General features: G+C 38.4%; 1 protein-coding gene across 7 annotated transcripts in view; it reads left to right on the top strand.

The window, feature by feature from the left end:
* The window catches only part of CTNNA2 (catenin alpha 2), a 494,680-nt gene that overhangs the window by 430,369 nt on the left and 46,312 nt on the right, over nucleotides 1-17,999 (top strand). For all 7 annotated transcript variants that reach the window (XM_074540544.1, XM_074540542.1, XM_074540543.1 and 4 more), the window contains 2 exons: nucleotides 1,870-2,070; nucleotides 16,950-17,101. In XM_074540544.1, the coding sequence (XP_074396645.1) occupies nucleotides 1,870-2,070; nucleotides 16,950-17,101 (353 nt within the window). The remainder of the gene's footprint in view (nucleotides 1-1,869; nucleotides 2,071-16,949; nucleotides 17,102-17,999) is intronic.

Genomic DNA, 17,999 nt, shown 5'->3' with positions numbered 1-17,999 from the left:
AAAGGGACGACCAGGCTGTAGACTGCAGATCCAGCCCATGTGCTGGAGTTGGAAATTTGGCTCAAATGGCCATTTTCTGCTTTGTTTGAGGACTTTGCTTATTCCAAGTGCTTGTGTCCACAAACCAGAAGTCATTGGAATGGTTGATAGGTTTTTTTTTTTCTTTTTCTCAAATCTTAATTCCTTCAACCAGAGTTTTGCCTTAGATCTAAACTTTCCAAGGCAGCTGAGAATTATTATTTCTGTAAAGTTTAGATTCCTTTTTCCTAATTCTTTGCACAGACATCTCTGTTAAACATGAGGAATCAGAAAGCCTGTTGCTCTTGCTGTAAAGCTTGGAAACCTCAGCTTACAAAGAGTATTTTTATTTTTTGATGTTAAACCAGTGAAGCATTCAAAGTGCCACTAACTGGTTAAATGTACCTCCTAAAATGACACCTCGTCCTCCTCTTCATATTGACTGTCACATTTGATGGTATATTTTAATAATATGGAGGCTACCAGAAGAAAGCTGACCATAATTTCAAGAAGTTATTTCATATTCCAAATGCACTTCACAAATTCATATATTGCTTCTTGTTGGGCAAAATTTGTTTGTGCCATGGTAAAAGCAAATTGGTGATGGTGAAATGGAAACAGCAAAGAAAAATTATAACAAGGCACTGCTTCTTTATTCTGAGTAGGGAGTGTTTTAAACAAAGAATTTTGCCTTGCAAGTTATTCAAATTCACAGCTCAGGGGACTTTCAGTTTCCATCCAAAGTTGTTGCAGTGTAAAATGCGACATCATGTAAAACATTTCTGAAACCCTCAAATGATCCAACCTCAGAATTTATAACTGTGAAGATTAGTGAGTCATTCTTTCTAGTGGCAACGGATAATTAACAAAAAACAGTTGGTGAACTGATTAATCCTGTTTTACTACTACTACAAAGAACAGCATTTCCTTTTTGTGTCAGATGTGTCTCTAGCAGAAAATCAAGTTGCTGTTTAGAGTCACTGAGTTTCTCAGATTGGGTTTGGTCAAATATGAAATTCAGTCATTGTCTTAGTAAAATTATTTTTGACTCTACTGACTGCAGAGAATAATATCTGACCTAGTCAGAGTCTTCTTCATGCTTTCATATAGTTTGTATGTGAGAAAACTACATAAACTCTGATGCTGTAGCACATGAGAGGAGATGGCCTGATCCAGAGCCAGAAAAATAACAATGCATCTCCCAAGAATGCAATTAAGGTGCTTGGTATCACCTGCTCTGAGCAGAGTCACTGTTGCCATCTCTTGCTTCAGATTATGCAAAGTCACCCATAATGATAAGGGTGTGTTATTAGAAATCCCCAGCTTATTCTCTGGCATAGATGGAGTGAGGGAGGTGAACTGCTCATGCCCAGGTTTTGTGCTATCTGCAAAGGCCATTTGCTGTTGTCTTTTCAATGTGATTTTTTTTTTCCTGACTTACTTAGGCAAAAATGAGCCAAATGTAATAAAAATTTATGGGAGAGTGTAAATTCACCTTCAGAAAATTGCCCAACTGTTTATTAGAGAATCTGCAAAATATTTGACTGCTTTCCTTTTTGCATTCATTTTAATCACAATTTCATTATGATAACATTCAGTGTGATGTTTGAAATTCATGTGAGTTGTTTTTAAGGAATTACAGGTTGGGACACACAGCCCAGTCCCTACTAAAGATAAATATCACACAGATTTTTACTGTTATGTGACAATATCACAGAAGAGCTTTTGTTTTACAGCCCGGATAAAGGTAGATAATCCATTTTTTAATAAACTGACATTTGCCCAAATGAGTAAGCTCTGCTGTGAGGAAGAGCGCAATCGAACCAGGTGTCTTTTTAACCTGAATTGCAGAGAACCACATCCTGGAGGATGTGAACAAGTGTGTGATTGCCCTGCAAGAGGGGGACGTGGACACGCTGGACCGGACCGCGGGCGCCATCCGGGGCCGCGCAGCCAGAGTGATCCACATCATCAACGCCGAGATGGAGAACTACGAGACCGGCGTGTACACTGAGAAGGTGCTGGAAGCTACAAAACTGCTCTCTGAAACTGGTGAGTGTCTGTAAGAGCTGAAATGAGGGATGCAGGACTCCAGGCAGCTCTCCAAAGTGCAGTTTATTACATCCAAGAGTTACAGCATTCCAGGATCATGTGTGACAGAGCTGTGCCCACAGCTGTCAGCTCCAGCTGCAGGCAGGCCTGGACACCCTGAGTTTAGGTTACAATGCATTATAGACTTTTCTGTGCTGAGCATCTTCATACAGTAGAACCAATCCATACCTTAACTTTTATCTATGGCCTATCATAACTACTGTCATTACCATATTCATGTTACTGTTCTCCAGGCACTAAAAGTCAGTGCATTACAGTTTAAGCCAGAAGTTGTTTTTCAGTTTTCTTGCAGTGGAAAATTTTGAGACCTTTTTTCTACTTGCAGCATTTGCTGCCTTGTTTGCCTGTGCTCTCTTTCTGCTTGGTAAAAACATCTTCTTGTTTGGGGTGGGTTTATCCTTTGCTCTGAGCCATAAAACCCCTTCTCACTAACACAGCCTTTGGCTCCTTGGTTATCCAGTGAGACTGGCTCAGCAATTCTTTTCTTCTATATCAAAACTTGCATCCATCTCTATTCCTTCGTCAGACTCTACATTCAAAAATCTTCTTCATTCACATATCTGTGAGACCTTTGTGTCAATCCTTCTCAACAAGTGTCACCCTGTTTTTTAAGTTTTTCTAAGCCTTCTAATATTTACATTCTTGTAACAAACTTTCTCACCCACTTTATGTAAATAACTTATTGTTTTACATTCTTTTATGGAAGAAGAGAAATTTAATAGACTGTTGGTTCGTCCAGTGTCATTGGAAAGGTGGCACTTTCACCCTCCAATCCACTGTCACTTTTAAAAATCTAGAAATGTTAGAGTCAAAAATTAAAAACTCTCTTTTTTACCTTGAGAAAGCTGCATGTCCACACTGTTTTATTTTTGTGTCCTATCGTGACAGGGGAGTTTGGTGCAATGCTGGAAGAATTATTGAAATACTCTTATTTAGTCATTTAAAACTTTCAGGTGGTTCTCTGAGATCTGTTCTGGAAAAGAAGATACAAACAAATAAATTCATGGCTGGGAGTGTGTTTTTTATTCTCCACTCAGTGCTGTTGCAGAAGTCACACTGACAGGAGCCATATAAGAGAAGAAATTCAGTAACACATCAAGACTAGGCCACTACATCAAAGTTTCTATGATTTGAATAAATAATACACAGCCTTTTCTTCTGAGCTGATTGATTATGCATTATACATCTGCAGAAAATCACTGCAAACATTACTCTTTGGTCTGTGCAGGTGAATGTACTTGCTGATGACTGAAGTGTTGCTAAACAAAACAACTTTTCATTGAAAAATACATATGAGCAACTGAAAATGCACCACCTGATTGAAAAAAACATAAAATTCTGCTAGATTGTATAAAAATACATAGATTATATAAAAGTAGAAAAGTCTGCAAGATTGATAGGGCGAGAAGAAATATTCTTTTTTCTTTTTCCAATCTGTTTTTGCCTTGCCAGAGCAGGGATTGGATTCGTCTCAGTGTGGGTGATTAGGTCTGTGCTGGCCATTTTAAAGCCCTTTATATCAGTGCTCTCAGTAATTCAGGGCTGCTCTCACCTGAAGCAGCAGGTTTGGCTGGTTTTGGGTGAATCACGCTCCAAATTTCATTGGCTTCACAGGCTGGGTCTCCACACACTGATCAGGTGCCCTGGTGGGATAAAGGTGCACAAATTGTTGTGTCTGGAGGTGTCTGAGCTGATCCTCCCCTGCCTCTTTGCACTTGTTCACCTGAGGTTGATTTTTTTTTTGATTATTTTAGAAGGAACAAATGAAAATTGCACCAGTTCAGGACACTTCAAATGTGACTTTTGAGCCAAAAGCCCAAGAATTGCCCTCTGAGATGGAAAAGCAAAAACTGCTCTAGCTCTGCAGTCTCTGGGTTCGCTTTGAGAACAGGAATCAACAAAATAAGCTAAAAACTGATTAGGGGATGATTAAATATTACTCCTGGTATTGTAGCCCTCAGCTTAATGTCAGCCTATTTTTACTACCCAACAAGAGATCACTGGAATAAGTACTGTAAATTTAACTCCTTTTTAAAAGTTTATGACCTGGTTTTATGAATACACAGAAAGGAAAATAATCTTGCCAGTTTGACATGGTAAAATATTTTGTTGCTCTCTTCTGTTAAAGCTGTTTTTTGGTTGAAGAGGAGCTATGAAGAATTCTTCCTACCATTAATATTTCTATATTAAACAAAACAAAATGTATGTCTGAGCTTTATATTTAGCTAAAATTTGTGATCCAACATTCTATAAATTTTATTATTAATTTTTTTAACAGGCAGGTATAAAATGACATTATATAAATCAATAATATGCACATCAAATACTTAAATTCCATATTTAATTCACTTTTTGGTATCATTTGAATTATAACTAAGTGCTATAAACTCTGGACTGAGTGCAACTTGAAAACATCAATGTGTTAATGTTGGGGTTCAATAATTAAGAACAAGTCCCTGTTCCTCCAAGTCAAAGTTTTTATTATTTTTTTTTATTTTATAAAGTGTAAATAAACTTGTGAGCATTAAAAAATAATTTAAAATATTATGTTTACAATATTAAGAGCTTTGTATCATGAACAAATTGTGTAGCAGTAGTTCAGGGGACAGAATGGGCCCAAATTCAATGAAGCTGATCAAGGTTAAACAATTTCTGCCAGTTGTGAATGTGGATCATTAATATTAGAGCACAATTTCCATCTGCAGCTTTTCAGGCCATTTACAAAGGCATTGATTATGATTTCTGTATGCTTAAAAGTAGAATTAACTGACTCCTTTCATCACCTTAGAATAAAGTGATTAAAATGGGATTTAGTCCCCCTGTGCCATTCTGGAGTCCCCATCCTTGGAGTGTTCAAAGCTCCATGGATGTGGGGCTGGGGGAATTGTTGGACTCCATGGTCTGAGAGGTGTTTTCCAACCTCAGTGATTCCCTGGTCTGGGTATTTATGAATCCATACATTTATTTCAATATTCTTTCAGTTCCTCACCTCGAGTTCTTCCCAGACTGATCAAACACTCAGGAATGATGGCAGGGATTTATCAAATTTACCAGGATCCCCCGAGGCAGGGAAGAATGATGCACAGAACTCCATGATATCAGAAGGCTAATTAATTACTTTATTATACTAAATTATAATATACTCTAAATAATGCTAAAAGAAAACTCGCGACTTTCTCCCAACAGTCAGGACACAGCTTGGATCTGATTGGCTAATTAACATAAACAATTCCACCCGAATCCAATCAAGCAACCATTGGGTAAACAACCTCCAGAACACATTCCACGTGAGCACAGGCACAGGAGCAGCAAATGAGATAAGAATTGTTTTGATCATTCTCTGCTTCTCTCACAGCTTCTCTCTGTTCAGAGGGCATGTGAATATCACAGTGATTGATTTGCATTGATTTGGATTCAGGTTCCACCCACAGATGGACATCAAAATCTTTATGAGAAGCACAATCATGGACATCTCACTGTTTTCATTTTTATTCCTTCCTTTTTTTTTTTTTTGTTTAATTGTTTGTTTTGGTTTTTTTTTTAACAGACCTTAATTTAATTTTAAATTAAGTACTTTTGGAAGCTGGGATAAATTTAGTTAAATGATGATGGCAAAGAAATAAACAGATTACCTTTCTCTTATAATTATTATTTGCTTTTAATTGTCCACTCAGAAAAGGAAAACCTCTGTTAAACCTATTCTTCCACAGATTTCTGACTATTGGGTTGGATCCACAGTGGAGAAATATGGATGCAGTGTTTTGGAAGGACAAGCAGCTTGATAATGGTTTGGTTTGGTTTAGTTTGGTTTGGTTTGGTTTTATTTAGGGGGGAGAAAAATTAATCTCTCATGAAAATGATGTTGATAGTTTCTGAGAAATGGAAACTGCAAACATTGCTTCAATAACCAGTCTCACCTCCAAGTTTTCTTAGTTTGTTGTTTTAATTCACAGCCATTGGAATATATGGGGCGGGGTTTTTAGTGTTTCAGTGCTTTGCTGCCTGTGCCTGTCTAACAAAATGCCTTTAAAGCCAAGTACTTGATAGAGGCTGAATTCTTTTCTCTGGCAGCAGTTTTAGGGAGTGACAGACTGGTTAAAGTCCTTTTAAAATAGAGAACTTTTCCTTTAAAAACCATAACAAAAACTTAGCTTTTGCTTGCTGATTTTCTTACAAATCCAAGATGAAACCTATAAAACCACAGAGCTGATGGGGCTTGCTGGGAACAAACACCAAACTCGTAGATTTTAGTGGATGTTACTTGTGCAGGAGTAAACCAGAGCTTCAAAGTTCAATTTTTTTTTGTTGTTGATTGGCTTTGGGGTGGTTTTTGGTTGTTTCTTTGTGGTTTTTTTTGTTTGGTTGAGTTATTTTAGGGTGCCTCTGTTAAGTGTTATATTGGTATTCAGATTTGTGGAAAGCTGTGAAATCATCCTGTTACAAGTTGTCCATGGAGGGGAAAAAGGAGAGAAGGGTGGAAGGGAAAAGAGAAGAAAGAAAAAGTTAAACACAAGGATAAAGGCAAAAAGAAAGGGAAGGAAGTAAGAGGAAACAGAGCAGAATTACAATTATATAATTCTGCTCAGAATTAGTTTGAATAGTGAGGTTCCTCATCCTGCTGTGTACCCAGAGTGACCAAGCCCAGCTGAGACTTTCCCATTGCCTTCAACAAGGAGGAGACTGAAATGTACTCAGAAGTTACTTCAAAATCTGTAAAAACGGAAGGCAAGAAGCCTGTGCTTCTAAATAAATAAAAATAATTGAAATTAAGGAACAGGCAATGAGACCAAATCCTATTTTCCAAGATCTTTCAGGGTCAGGAAGGAGAAAAAGCCATGACATTATTGAAAGGCCAAGAGTTGGATTTAAACTGGGAAAACTGGATTAGAAATTGCAGAAAGTAAGTGAATGGGAAATGAAAGGGATAAGAGCAGAACAAGTAGGACCAGAACTGCCTGGGAAAGGCTGTGAAAACTTCCCAAAAATTTGTTTTTGTGGTTTTGCTCCAGTTTGCACTGGGCTGTCTGAAGCCATCCTGGAACAGCAAGTACCATACTACTGGGGTTACTCCTATGAGGGACACTGGAAATTTGAAATTGTCTGATTCACACTGAAATTGGAGTTTCAGCTTTTTAGCATGTCTTAAAAATATCCCAGTAACTTTGTAACTCACTGGTTTTAAGTAGGTCACTCCGACTTCTGTTTTGACACAATTTTGTTGTATTTTGTCTTTATCAGAATGGGCTGAAGTTGAAAATCAGCACTACTGGCAATTCAGCAATAAGCCTTGTGAGAGTTTTATCAGTGTGAGTAGGGCAAACTTTAAAGATATTTATCACTAGCAAAAGGCAGCTCAGTGATGTTATCAAACCTAATACTAAAAATGTGGAAAAGATGGATTTTTCAGCAGTGATATGAAGGGAAACAAAATGTAGGAGCAAGAAGATGAATTTAAGCATAGCTGTAATCAAAAAAAACCCATATTGAATCTGAGGGAGAGCTAAAAGATGTGAAATGGAGCCTATTTAAAAAATAAATGATGTTAAATTCATGTTTTATGGGAGTTCAGGTAGTAATAGTAAAACTTATGGGTACCATCATCCTGAGTACATGAAATCATTTATCCAGGAGTTCTGATCAAATTATGACTTTTATTCTGCGAAGTACTGTAGTATTTTCTTTAAAGTTTTGCTAAACTGAAATGCAAAGGTCAAGGTGCCACCAACAAAAGAAAAATATAATGCATTATTAAAGAAAAGGTATTTTACAAAAGGACCAGAGAACATCCAAGATTGTTGGTTTGATCCAAAGAATTTCTAACCAGAGAAACTCTGATCAATATACAGAGGCATACACTAAGAAATCATCTAAAATGCATTATAAAGCAATTAAAATGAGACATAAGAGATGAATAAATCACCATGTAGCTCAAAGCTGAAATGCTAGTTCTTTTTCTCCGCTTTTAAAAATGGAATAGAGTGCTAAAGGAGAATATAACCTAATTGATGTAGATTTTCAAAGGCTTTCCCTAACATGTGCACCCACAGGTGTTTGGCAACCAGGTAACCATGGGGTGAGTGTTAAAGCCTTTGATGGATTAAGAGCTGGTGGCAAGGCAGAGCACAAGTGATCATTTCTCAGCAAGCAGAAAGGGAAATCTTGTGTCACTCCAGGGCCAGCACCGCGGTTGGTGCATTCATTAACAGGGGAATAGGCAGCAGCAACATTTGCCAAAAGGAAAATGCTGGTTGGGAGAAAAAGACAGACTAAAAGATATTTTTATTTAATTTCTCTATGTAAATGGAACAATTAAATCAATATTATCTGCATGGACAGAAAGGTTCTGAGCAAATTCATCATCTCAGAAAAACAGTGGCATTGTAATGGGCAGCAGAAATCATATTTTTTCCATGCTCAGCAGCCTCACATCCGTGCTGAAGATGTTAGGCTGTGCTTACAGGAGGATATTCACTGAAAACCCCGAGGAGATATTTCCACTTGTTCTCCACAACCTAAAGATCTTCCAGAAATGGAAGAAAGTCAAGATAAGGATTACATAATCAAAGAAAATTCAAGGTTTAGCTGTGAATTAACTCAGTGAGAGTTTAAAAAATATCAGAGTAATTTATTTTGGATGTGCCAGACACCTTGTATAATGAAAAGTGGGTTAATATAATAGAAATGTCCATTTTCATAAACCAGTATTATTTAGTCACTTTTCAAATCTGTTCTCAAAAACATTTCATCTTTTTAAAAGCCATTTTTTTAAATTAGGAGGGTGGTGTTGTAAGTAGGAAGAAATTTTCCAGGTCTAGAAAATATAGGCAGAGAAATGGAGTCAATATCCATCCACCAACCCCAACAGAATGTTTTGTGAATACAAGTGTCAACTGTACAATAATGTTTTAAAATAAAAGCACTGGTATTCCTTGCATCCCCTTGCCTACACACACCTACATATTGATACACAAACTTCTAGCTGAGCCAGGAGGGGTGGTTTGCTTTTTACATAACGTGCTCGGTGTCCAACAGCACAAAACTGCTTTCGTGAGGGAATTTTCTGAAGAGCTTGCTTTCATTTGAAATGTTACCCTGAAGGGTTCTGTTTGGCAGGAATAATATTTTAGGGGTACTCACTGTGTGGAATCTTGCACAGGTAGAGGGAGACAGCTGAAACTGGTGAGACACAAAAGACATTTGTGATCCTCCTCTGTCCATTTTGGGGTGGACCTGTCCTTAGTCAGTGGCCTCCTGTGCTTTCCAGGATGCAAACAGCTCTTACCTGGCTTCTGCCCTGACATTTATCTTTCTGTCAATGCAGGTCAGTCAGAACAAAGTTTGAAGATGAGTTTTCCCCTCTAGTTTGTGTGCCCCTGTCTCCCAACCCTTGGTACCATAGCTCCAGACGTGCCGTTGATTTCTGTAATGTCCATCTCACCTGGGCTGCACATGAGCAAACCCATTTCTTCCATTCCCACATCAATCTGCTGGGTTGCATAAACCCACAGATAAAGTTGGAGCTTTCTGGGAAGTGCCAGAAGACTTAGGTGGGCCAGAGGGTCAGGACTTGGCCATAAATTCAAGGAAGCCTTGAGAATTTTGTTTTTATGGGCCATGGCTAGATCAATGTTCGGCAGTGAAGGCTGATTCTTCCTGAAAGTCTTGTGTTCACTGCAAACTGCTGTAGGGTGTGGATATTCATCATTCATTATTTTACAGCTGACTTTTAACCATTTCACCAGTGTGAGACACAGGGTTTGTTACCCAAAACAGAGCTGGGGAAGGGTCTGGAGCACCAGGAGGGGCTGAGGGAGCTGGGAAGGGGCTCAGCCTGGAGCAAAGAGGGATCAGGGGGTGTGAGATCTCAGCACCTCAGGACTGAGGTGCCACCGAGACCACCCTTGGGGGGCTCGGCAGTCCTGGAATGTTGCCAGAAGTGTCTGGTGGCTGGACTTTGATCCTACACAGGAGACGACACCTGTATGAGGATAGGAGGATTTCACCGGGGTGAATGGTGAAGGGATTAGTTAATTAGAGAGTGAAACACAGGGTTTAGGATTTCTGTACAGGGGGGTTTAGAGAAGTAAGATGGAGGAATTGGGGCGTGTCCTGTCCTTCTTCTTCTTCTTCTTCTCCTCCATCTTCTGTGGTGATGGTGGCACTTTGGGATTGGTCATTACTAAAAGTGCACTGGGCAATAAGAATAAATGGTATTGGGGAAAAATGATAAATATTGTACACGTAACTTTGGGTATAAAGATAGGTGTCTGTATGGAGGGCGGCACAGTGTGCTCATGGCTGGCTGCTGAGCAGAGCTCTGTCGGGCCGAGAGAAAATCTTTTAGATAAACAATTAATAAACACAGAGACCGAAAGAAGAACTGAAGCCTCGTCTTGTCCTTTGATACGCGGGCTGCCCCAAGGCCACCCCGGGCCTTTCCAGGCCCTCCAAACAGCCGGAAACCGGACAAGGGGGGCCCTTGTGGCTCTGCACAGCTCCTGACAGGAGGGGACAGCCAGGGAACAGGGACAGGAGGAGAGGGAACGGCCTCAGGCTGGGCCAGGGAAGAATTAAATTGGATATTTGGGAAGTTTTCTTCAGCCAAAGGCTTGTCCAGCCCTGGCACAGCTGCCCAGGGCAGTTTGGAGTCCCCATCCTTTGAAGGATTTAAAAGCCCTATGGATGTGGCACTTGGGGACATGGGCAGTGGTGGCCTTGGCAGGGCTGGGTTAAGGATTGGACTCCTTGATCTGAGGGATCTTTTCCAACCCAGACATTTCTGTGATTCTATATGTTATGTAATGTTTCAGTAGACTTTTATAAAGCTTTTTCTTGGCAATTAGCACTATAATAGTCATGACTGAAATGTGAATTATATGAGATCAGGACTTAAAAACATTCTGTGAAGTATTTAGAATCTTCTGATAAGGAATGTGCAGTTCTTTTAGAAACAGACTTTGACAAACACTTTGAACTAAATAAGGTATCATATTTCATTCCTTATTCATCTGTCAAATGAAACAGAGAAACTGTGCTGTCTTTGGCAGAGGATGTCAGATATCCCTTGGGAATGATCTTTTAAATACCTAGTTTAAATACTTGAATTTCCCAGTAGACTCCATTCTTTCTTCAGTTAAGTAAATTAAAAATTAAAACAAAACAAAAAGAAAACAAGAAACAAGCCATGCAAACACAAAAACTAACAGAAGAAATTTCATCTACTGGCCTGAAATGTTTAAGCTGTAACTTTGTGAATGTTTAATACTAAAATCTCTTAAATCTGGATAATGGCTGAGCTTTTTTTCTGAGAGAGCATTTTTTTTTTCTTAGTATAGTGGATCATTCATAGGTTTTTTTCTTTTTAGTCTCCCTGATAACCTTAAGTTTAAAATCCTGCCTGTCATTCTAGATAATGTTCTTGATTTATGTGACATGAACAACTGTGATGTTTAGGAGAAGCACAGACATTTTCAGGGACTCTGAAACTTTTAGCAAACCTTTAGAGTGCCATGTCATTCTTGAATAATCTTTCCCACAAATGAGCAGATTTTTAAAGCTATTTAAGGGCTACATAGATAAGGTGATTGGCACCTTAAATGATGTGTCTCTCTCAACATGGCATAAGGAAAATAAATTTTCTTAAGGATGGATGGAAATGCCTAAGCAAATACAAAGGTTTGAGGGCACAGTTGGTGCAGTGGGTACAGGAGAGCAGTCACTTCTCTGCTGCTCAAATATCTGATATTTCTGAGGACAGTCTGGCTCTGAGGAACAACCCCTGGACTTTGAGAAGGGCTCTTCCCTTGGATCCAAATCCTTGGATTCTGAAAAGACTCAAGTGGGTGCTTGTCTTTTCAAAATGAAGATCCAAGAAATAGCTCTGCTGGTGCTTTTCAAAAATTGTCTTCTGGCTAAAAATTGAGGCGATATTCCTGGGAACCCTTCAGTTCCAGTGAGATTGGGATGGAAAGGAGCCACGTTGTGCTCAGCCTGATTCAGAGCCAAAAATGTGCCAGGATTTGGTGCAAATGGGGTTGGTTTGTGCCTAAACTTGGTTGTCTAAAGCAGAAATCTGGTCTAAGCCCAATGTTGCTATAGGACACAAAAGAACACAAGCTCACATCACTGTTCTTAAGGTGAAGAAAAACAGGAAGTTTGTTTTCTGACTCCAACATTTATAGTTTTCCAAAAGCGACAGTGGATTGCAGGGTGACAGTGCCACCTCTCCAATGACACTGGACAAACCAACAGCCCTTCAACTCTCTCCTCCTCCATAAAGGAATGCAAAACAATGAGTTATTTATGAGAAAATGTGTGAGAAAATTCGCTACAAGAATGTCAACATCAGAAAGCTTAGAAAATCTTAAAAAACCAGGGTGACAGCCATAGACCTCCCTCTCTGCTCCGTGGCAGAGGAAAATCAGAATTTTATCCAGCTGAACCTGAGTCTTTAAAGTAGGATAAGTGTGATTAATTTTCTCATGGAAGCATCTCCTGTTCTCTGTCTGGTATAAGGAAAGATTTAAAACTTCCAGTTGTATGATGTGAGACAAAACCAGACAAATTTCCTCACTCCCATTGATGCTACTAAGAATTAGAAACTGTGCACAGGAAGAGTGCTTGACCTTTATTGCTTTTTTTGTGTGTCTTAATTATCCCTTTCCACATTTCTGAACATTCACATCTACTTAAGATTCTGAGGAATTCAAGTTCCTAAATAATAAGGCCATAAAAGTACAATAAATCAGCAAGGCATTCATTTAATCTTGCATATTAATGAAACTTTTTGTTCTAATGCTACGAACAAGAACGCCCAAACATTTTTTAATTTCTATCTCAATAATTTTATTATGTAACCTAACATTTTTCTGTCTATCAGCGATCTTATTGTTCCCATATCACTAAACAAAGTTTGCAGTGATGTTTCTAAGTACAAAAATCGCAGTACAGACTGAGTGCCATAGGAGAAAAAGTCAGCAGGAATTATATTTTTAGGAAACAGGTAATTACTTGATAATTTTAATATGTAGGAGATATGGGTGGGTGGGAGAAAAACAAGAGCTTTAGAGAAAATATTTTCTTTGTGGAACAGAGGGGTTCACAAAAAAAATACAAGTTTGATCAAGGCCTGAATTCACACATGGTGATATGCTGGGTTTCTAGTATACATCAGCCAAAAGATAAAAAAGTATAATTCAAAAGAATTGATCAGTTGATAAAATGGAAATAATTTCAACTTTCTGATTCCAAATTTTTCTCCAGCAGCCTTTCAACCTAGATTTTGTTGGCATTGGTCTTGCTTTCAGTGCCATTGGAAACTCATCCACAGAAAGGATTTCAAATCTTTATTTTGTTGGAATGACAAAGTCAGTGAATTAGAAGTGTTGTTATTAACTTGGGACCTGATTCTGTCAACATTTATGCAGGTGCCTAATTAATTCATGCAGTTAGGCTGAGAGATTTTAATGGACCACGTTTTTCAGTCTAAGCATATGTGTGGCTGTTTTCAAAGCCACAGCTCAAACTAAGAAACCAATGTTTAATTTTGCCCCAGAAGTACTGATTTGCTTCTGAATCTAAAATTCATAGCCAATTTCTCTGTGCATAATAAATGAATCATTCTCTGTCTGATACATTTGCAAGTTTTAACTCCAGATTCTGATGAACGCCTTTGCCTGAATTTTACTTGTGGTTCTTTCACCTTTGGCACAGGAATATCTTTCTTTGTGTGGTAAATAATAGAGAAGAAAGACTAGAGGTTTGTTTTTTTTTTTTTTTTTTCATGGAGCTCAATAAGCTTAACTGGAGAATAATAAATTTCTTAATTTTCAAAGACTTCCTGCATTAAATGGCAACATATGCTTAAAGAAGCAATAAGTAATAGCCCCCTGTTAAAGGTGTTTTCTCCTTGCTTGCCCAATCAAAAGTGAGCACTGATGAAATAATATCATTGGCAAGCAAGCACTCATAAAGTATTTTAATATCTATTCCCATTTTGAAACAGCAGATAATGTTTACCTGTCATATTTTAAATTAGGGACTAAATTATAGCCAGGTCTGCAAAATCAGAACAGATCAGAGAAGCTTCCACAGCCAGTGGAGGTAATAAATGTGGTCAGGCATTAATACCTTGTGTTCAGGAATATGAATAAAGTGTAACTTCCCACCTTACAACCATTTTAATTTAAATTTCCCTTGTTTTGTTCTGAGAATGTCACATGTGGCCATGACAAACCCAGCTGTGTTGTACCTGCTCCCCCATCTCTGCCCTGTCAAGGGAAATATTCTAAAAGCTTGGTGCAACTTACTGCCACAAATCTGTTGCCTGTCCAGCATCTGCTGATTATTTACAGATAATTAAACATTAATCGCTCCATGTCAAGTTTGATTTTATTTCTGGGTACTAAAACTATGTTGAATATAGTATAAACCTTCCTTCTTCTCTTCTCTACCTTTACAAGGACGTTTATATGAAGATTATATACCTTCATCTAAAATACACAGATGTTTCTTTTTTTTTTTTTCCCCAAATTCCTGGAATTTCCACCACTAATGTTTTTCTTGGGGTCACTGAAAAAGGTTCACAAATTGCTTTCATTTTTTTTTTTTTTAAATCTAGGGTAAATTTTACTATACTCTGCTAACTTGAACACATATGTAAAAGCTAAATTTCCTTATGCTTATATAGATGTTCTTCAAACTGCCCATTCCTAATTCAGGCCTGTTGCACCTACTATCAATTATATCAAATACCTGACCACCTCTGCTAGTTAAGAAATTATAATCTGAAATTTAAGGTTAAATTTATTTTAACCCTAAATACTAGTGTTGTTTACCTCCTTTTTAAAAATTGTTTTCATTATTGCATCTCTAGCGTTATTTGTTTTATCCCAACAACTCAGAATAAATTCTTTAGGTTTACTTGTTTAGATTGTATTTTTAATGATTGCTTTTTGATATTCAGGCTTGAGACTTCCTTATGCAATCATATTAGTCTCCTACTACACTTTCAAGTGTTCTATTAATTAAGGTAATTTGATATATGCATTTATTAAATACGCTTTCCAAAACTTTCATCTCTCTTAAACTCCTTTTCTAATTAAAATGTTTCCCCTCTGCCTGGCAATGTTTTGTTAATGTTTACTTTTGCAATGTTTTGTTAATGTTTACTTTTTTAAAGTCTATTGTTGCTGCCACTTTTTCCTGTTTTTCCAGTGTATCCCAGGAACTTAGTGAACGTTATCTGCATGGAAAACACAAATCTGTTCTTTCATCTGTCTATGTTAACTGATATATATACACATATATATTTAGTGATGTATAAACTATATTTGAATCCCTGTATCCCTTTAAAGGTTTCCTCATTTGCATCCAATGCGTAATATTTAAATGCCAGAAACAGAAAGCTTGAGCTCATGGTTGCTGCCACTTCTTCAAAATGTAAACTATTCTTAAATCATGTGTTTTTGTGGTTTTACTTTAATTCAGATTCTGTAAAATAAATTTAAGAACATTTAGTTAAGAAGAAAATATCGTTTTCTATCAGAATAGAAGTTCCTAGGAAAGAATGTCCCTGCTCTTGATGAAAAAAACACTGAAAATTCCCCTTTGTATTCATCAGCTGGGTTCAGGTTACCAATAAGTGTACCAAAAATAGGGTTTAGGGAAAAGATGGGCAAAAAAGGTAATATTTTACAACAAAAAAAGGCAATAACTGTCGTGGGAATCATCATTTCCTGTTCTTCTAATTACATTGCCAAAATAGTAAAGTCAGTGATACATGATCTGGATACCTAAATGCTAGAATAAAAGTAATATGAATATGTGGAAAAGATGGGTATCTATAAATCTTAAACTTGACCCTAGTTCCCTAAATTCTTAAGAATTAATTCAACTACATATTTTTATCTAGGTTTCTAATGAAACATTGATTATGTTTGTCCTCTATGAGCATAGTCCTTCAATATTATTGTTAAATTTTTAAGATGAGCAAACACGTCCAGGAATGCAGTATAATCAGTGGGACCTGATGTTCATGTTTGTAGCATTTGGGTTTGAGCTATTAGAGGACTGATTTAGGGAAGAATTCTTTTCCTGCAAACACAATGTGCAGAAAGTGATTATGCCTTCAAAGGAATCTGCAATGAAATTTGAAGAAAAGTCTCTTGCTACTTCAAGCAATGCTCTGAAACCATTTACCAAAGTAAATAATAGCTTTAGATTGTATATTAAATAAGTTCGTACCACAGTTTATAATATTTTTAGCCAGTATCTGTGGCTGTGTTTTGTGTTATATACATGGTGATAGTGAAGAAACAGAAGATTCATTTAGGTGTCTTCACAAAAGTATATCCTTGATTTTGCATTTTGTCTCTTATACAATTAATATTATTTAGTATGAGCTAGAGTGTAAATTATGTAAATTAGCAGGCATAATGGCTACAGCTTGTTTTGATCACTTGATACAAATATTTGCTGTGCTCTTTACAGGTTGTAAAGCTGTTAAATGAACTTTACTGCCTGCTCAGGTATCTCGCAGCCTTTTAAAAGTTAGTAAATCACAGGTTTGGAAGGAAGGTTTCTAATTTTTGTTGCACAGTTGGAGGAGAGAATGTAGGGATGGATATAGGGATGGGTATTTCCATGCTGTCAGATAAAGTGCCCACGTGCAGGGTGGGTACAAACCCATCCGTGAGCTCCCTGTGGAATTTCTAGCACAGCATGTGCTGCACCTCCTGGAAACTATCCATGCCCCAGAGCAAATTGTTCCTGAGAGAACACAAATCTGACCCTGCTGCCTCTCCTTGTGTCCAATGCAGTGATGCCACGTTTCGCTGAGCAAGTGGAGGTGGCCATCGAAGCCCTGAGCGCCAACGTGCCCCAGCCCTTCGAGGAGAACGAGTTCATCGACGCCTCCCGCCTGGTCTACGACGGCGTCCGGGACATCAGGAAAGCTGTCCTCATGATCAGGGTATGCCAAACACCTGGGGACTGAAGAGTTTTGGGGTTTACAGGGAGGGCTCATGGGTAAGGGGAATGCAGAAGCTCCTTGGAATCAGCCTCGTGTTGTAGTAAGGCAGAAAAGATTGACATTGAAACAGGCACCAGGTTGGCATTGAAAAGTATATTGGAATATGAATCCCAATATAACCAGTTAGATGGTGCCTGGGCCAGTTCTGACCCTCGCTGCTGGGCCAAAGGCAGCACTGTGGTGTTTTACCCCAGAGATACCTTGGCTGCTGGAGAGTGCAGCGGGGCAAGTCCAGGCTTGTCAGGACTCCATTTTACCTCAGGAGAGAGAGCTTCTGGCGATGGTGGAGAGAAAGGGAGTGGATTCTGCTAGAAGGTTGCCAGATGTTTATTCCATGGGTACAGAGATGTCTGCACCGGGCCACTGCTGCTAACAGAATGGAGGCCACATGGTCTCATTAACATTTTAAGCTCAGGACAGGGGAAGGGGAGGGGACAGGTGAGCCACCAACCAGGTGAAGGGGCAGGGTCTCAAGGGACTAGGGACACCTATCACACGACGCCTTGCTGGTATGTTAGCCTGATTGACAGGGCACACTCAGCGAGGGGCGAGGGGGAAGGGAGAAGGTAAAACAGGACATTGCAACACACCGCAACAGAAAAGCTTGACATTGAAACATGCATGAAACAGAAGTATCTATCCAACAACAAAAGAATTAGTAAATAAAGAGGTTATTTAGTGGATGAATCACAATTAGTATGGTAATCAGCTAGAAGATTTGATCACAACTGCCAATAGCTGCAAACTCCATTACTGTTTCCATAGTAATAGGATTAATATGCCAAGCTCTTCGAACTTTGTGTGGATTTTTTGTTTATTTGGGGTTTTTTCCCAATGT

This window comes from Zonotrichia albicollis, chromosome 5 (assembly GCF_047830755.1).
Source record: "Zonotrichia albicollis isolate bZonAlb1 chromosome 5, bZonAlb1.hap1, whole genome shotgun sequence".
In the NCBI taxonomy this organism is placed as follows: Eukaryota; Metazoa; Chordata; class Aves; order Passeriformes; family Passerellidae; genus Zonotrichia; species Zonotrichia albicollis.
Note: the sequence above shows the minus strand (reverse complement) of the source record. Positions and strands in the feature narration are given on the sequence as shown.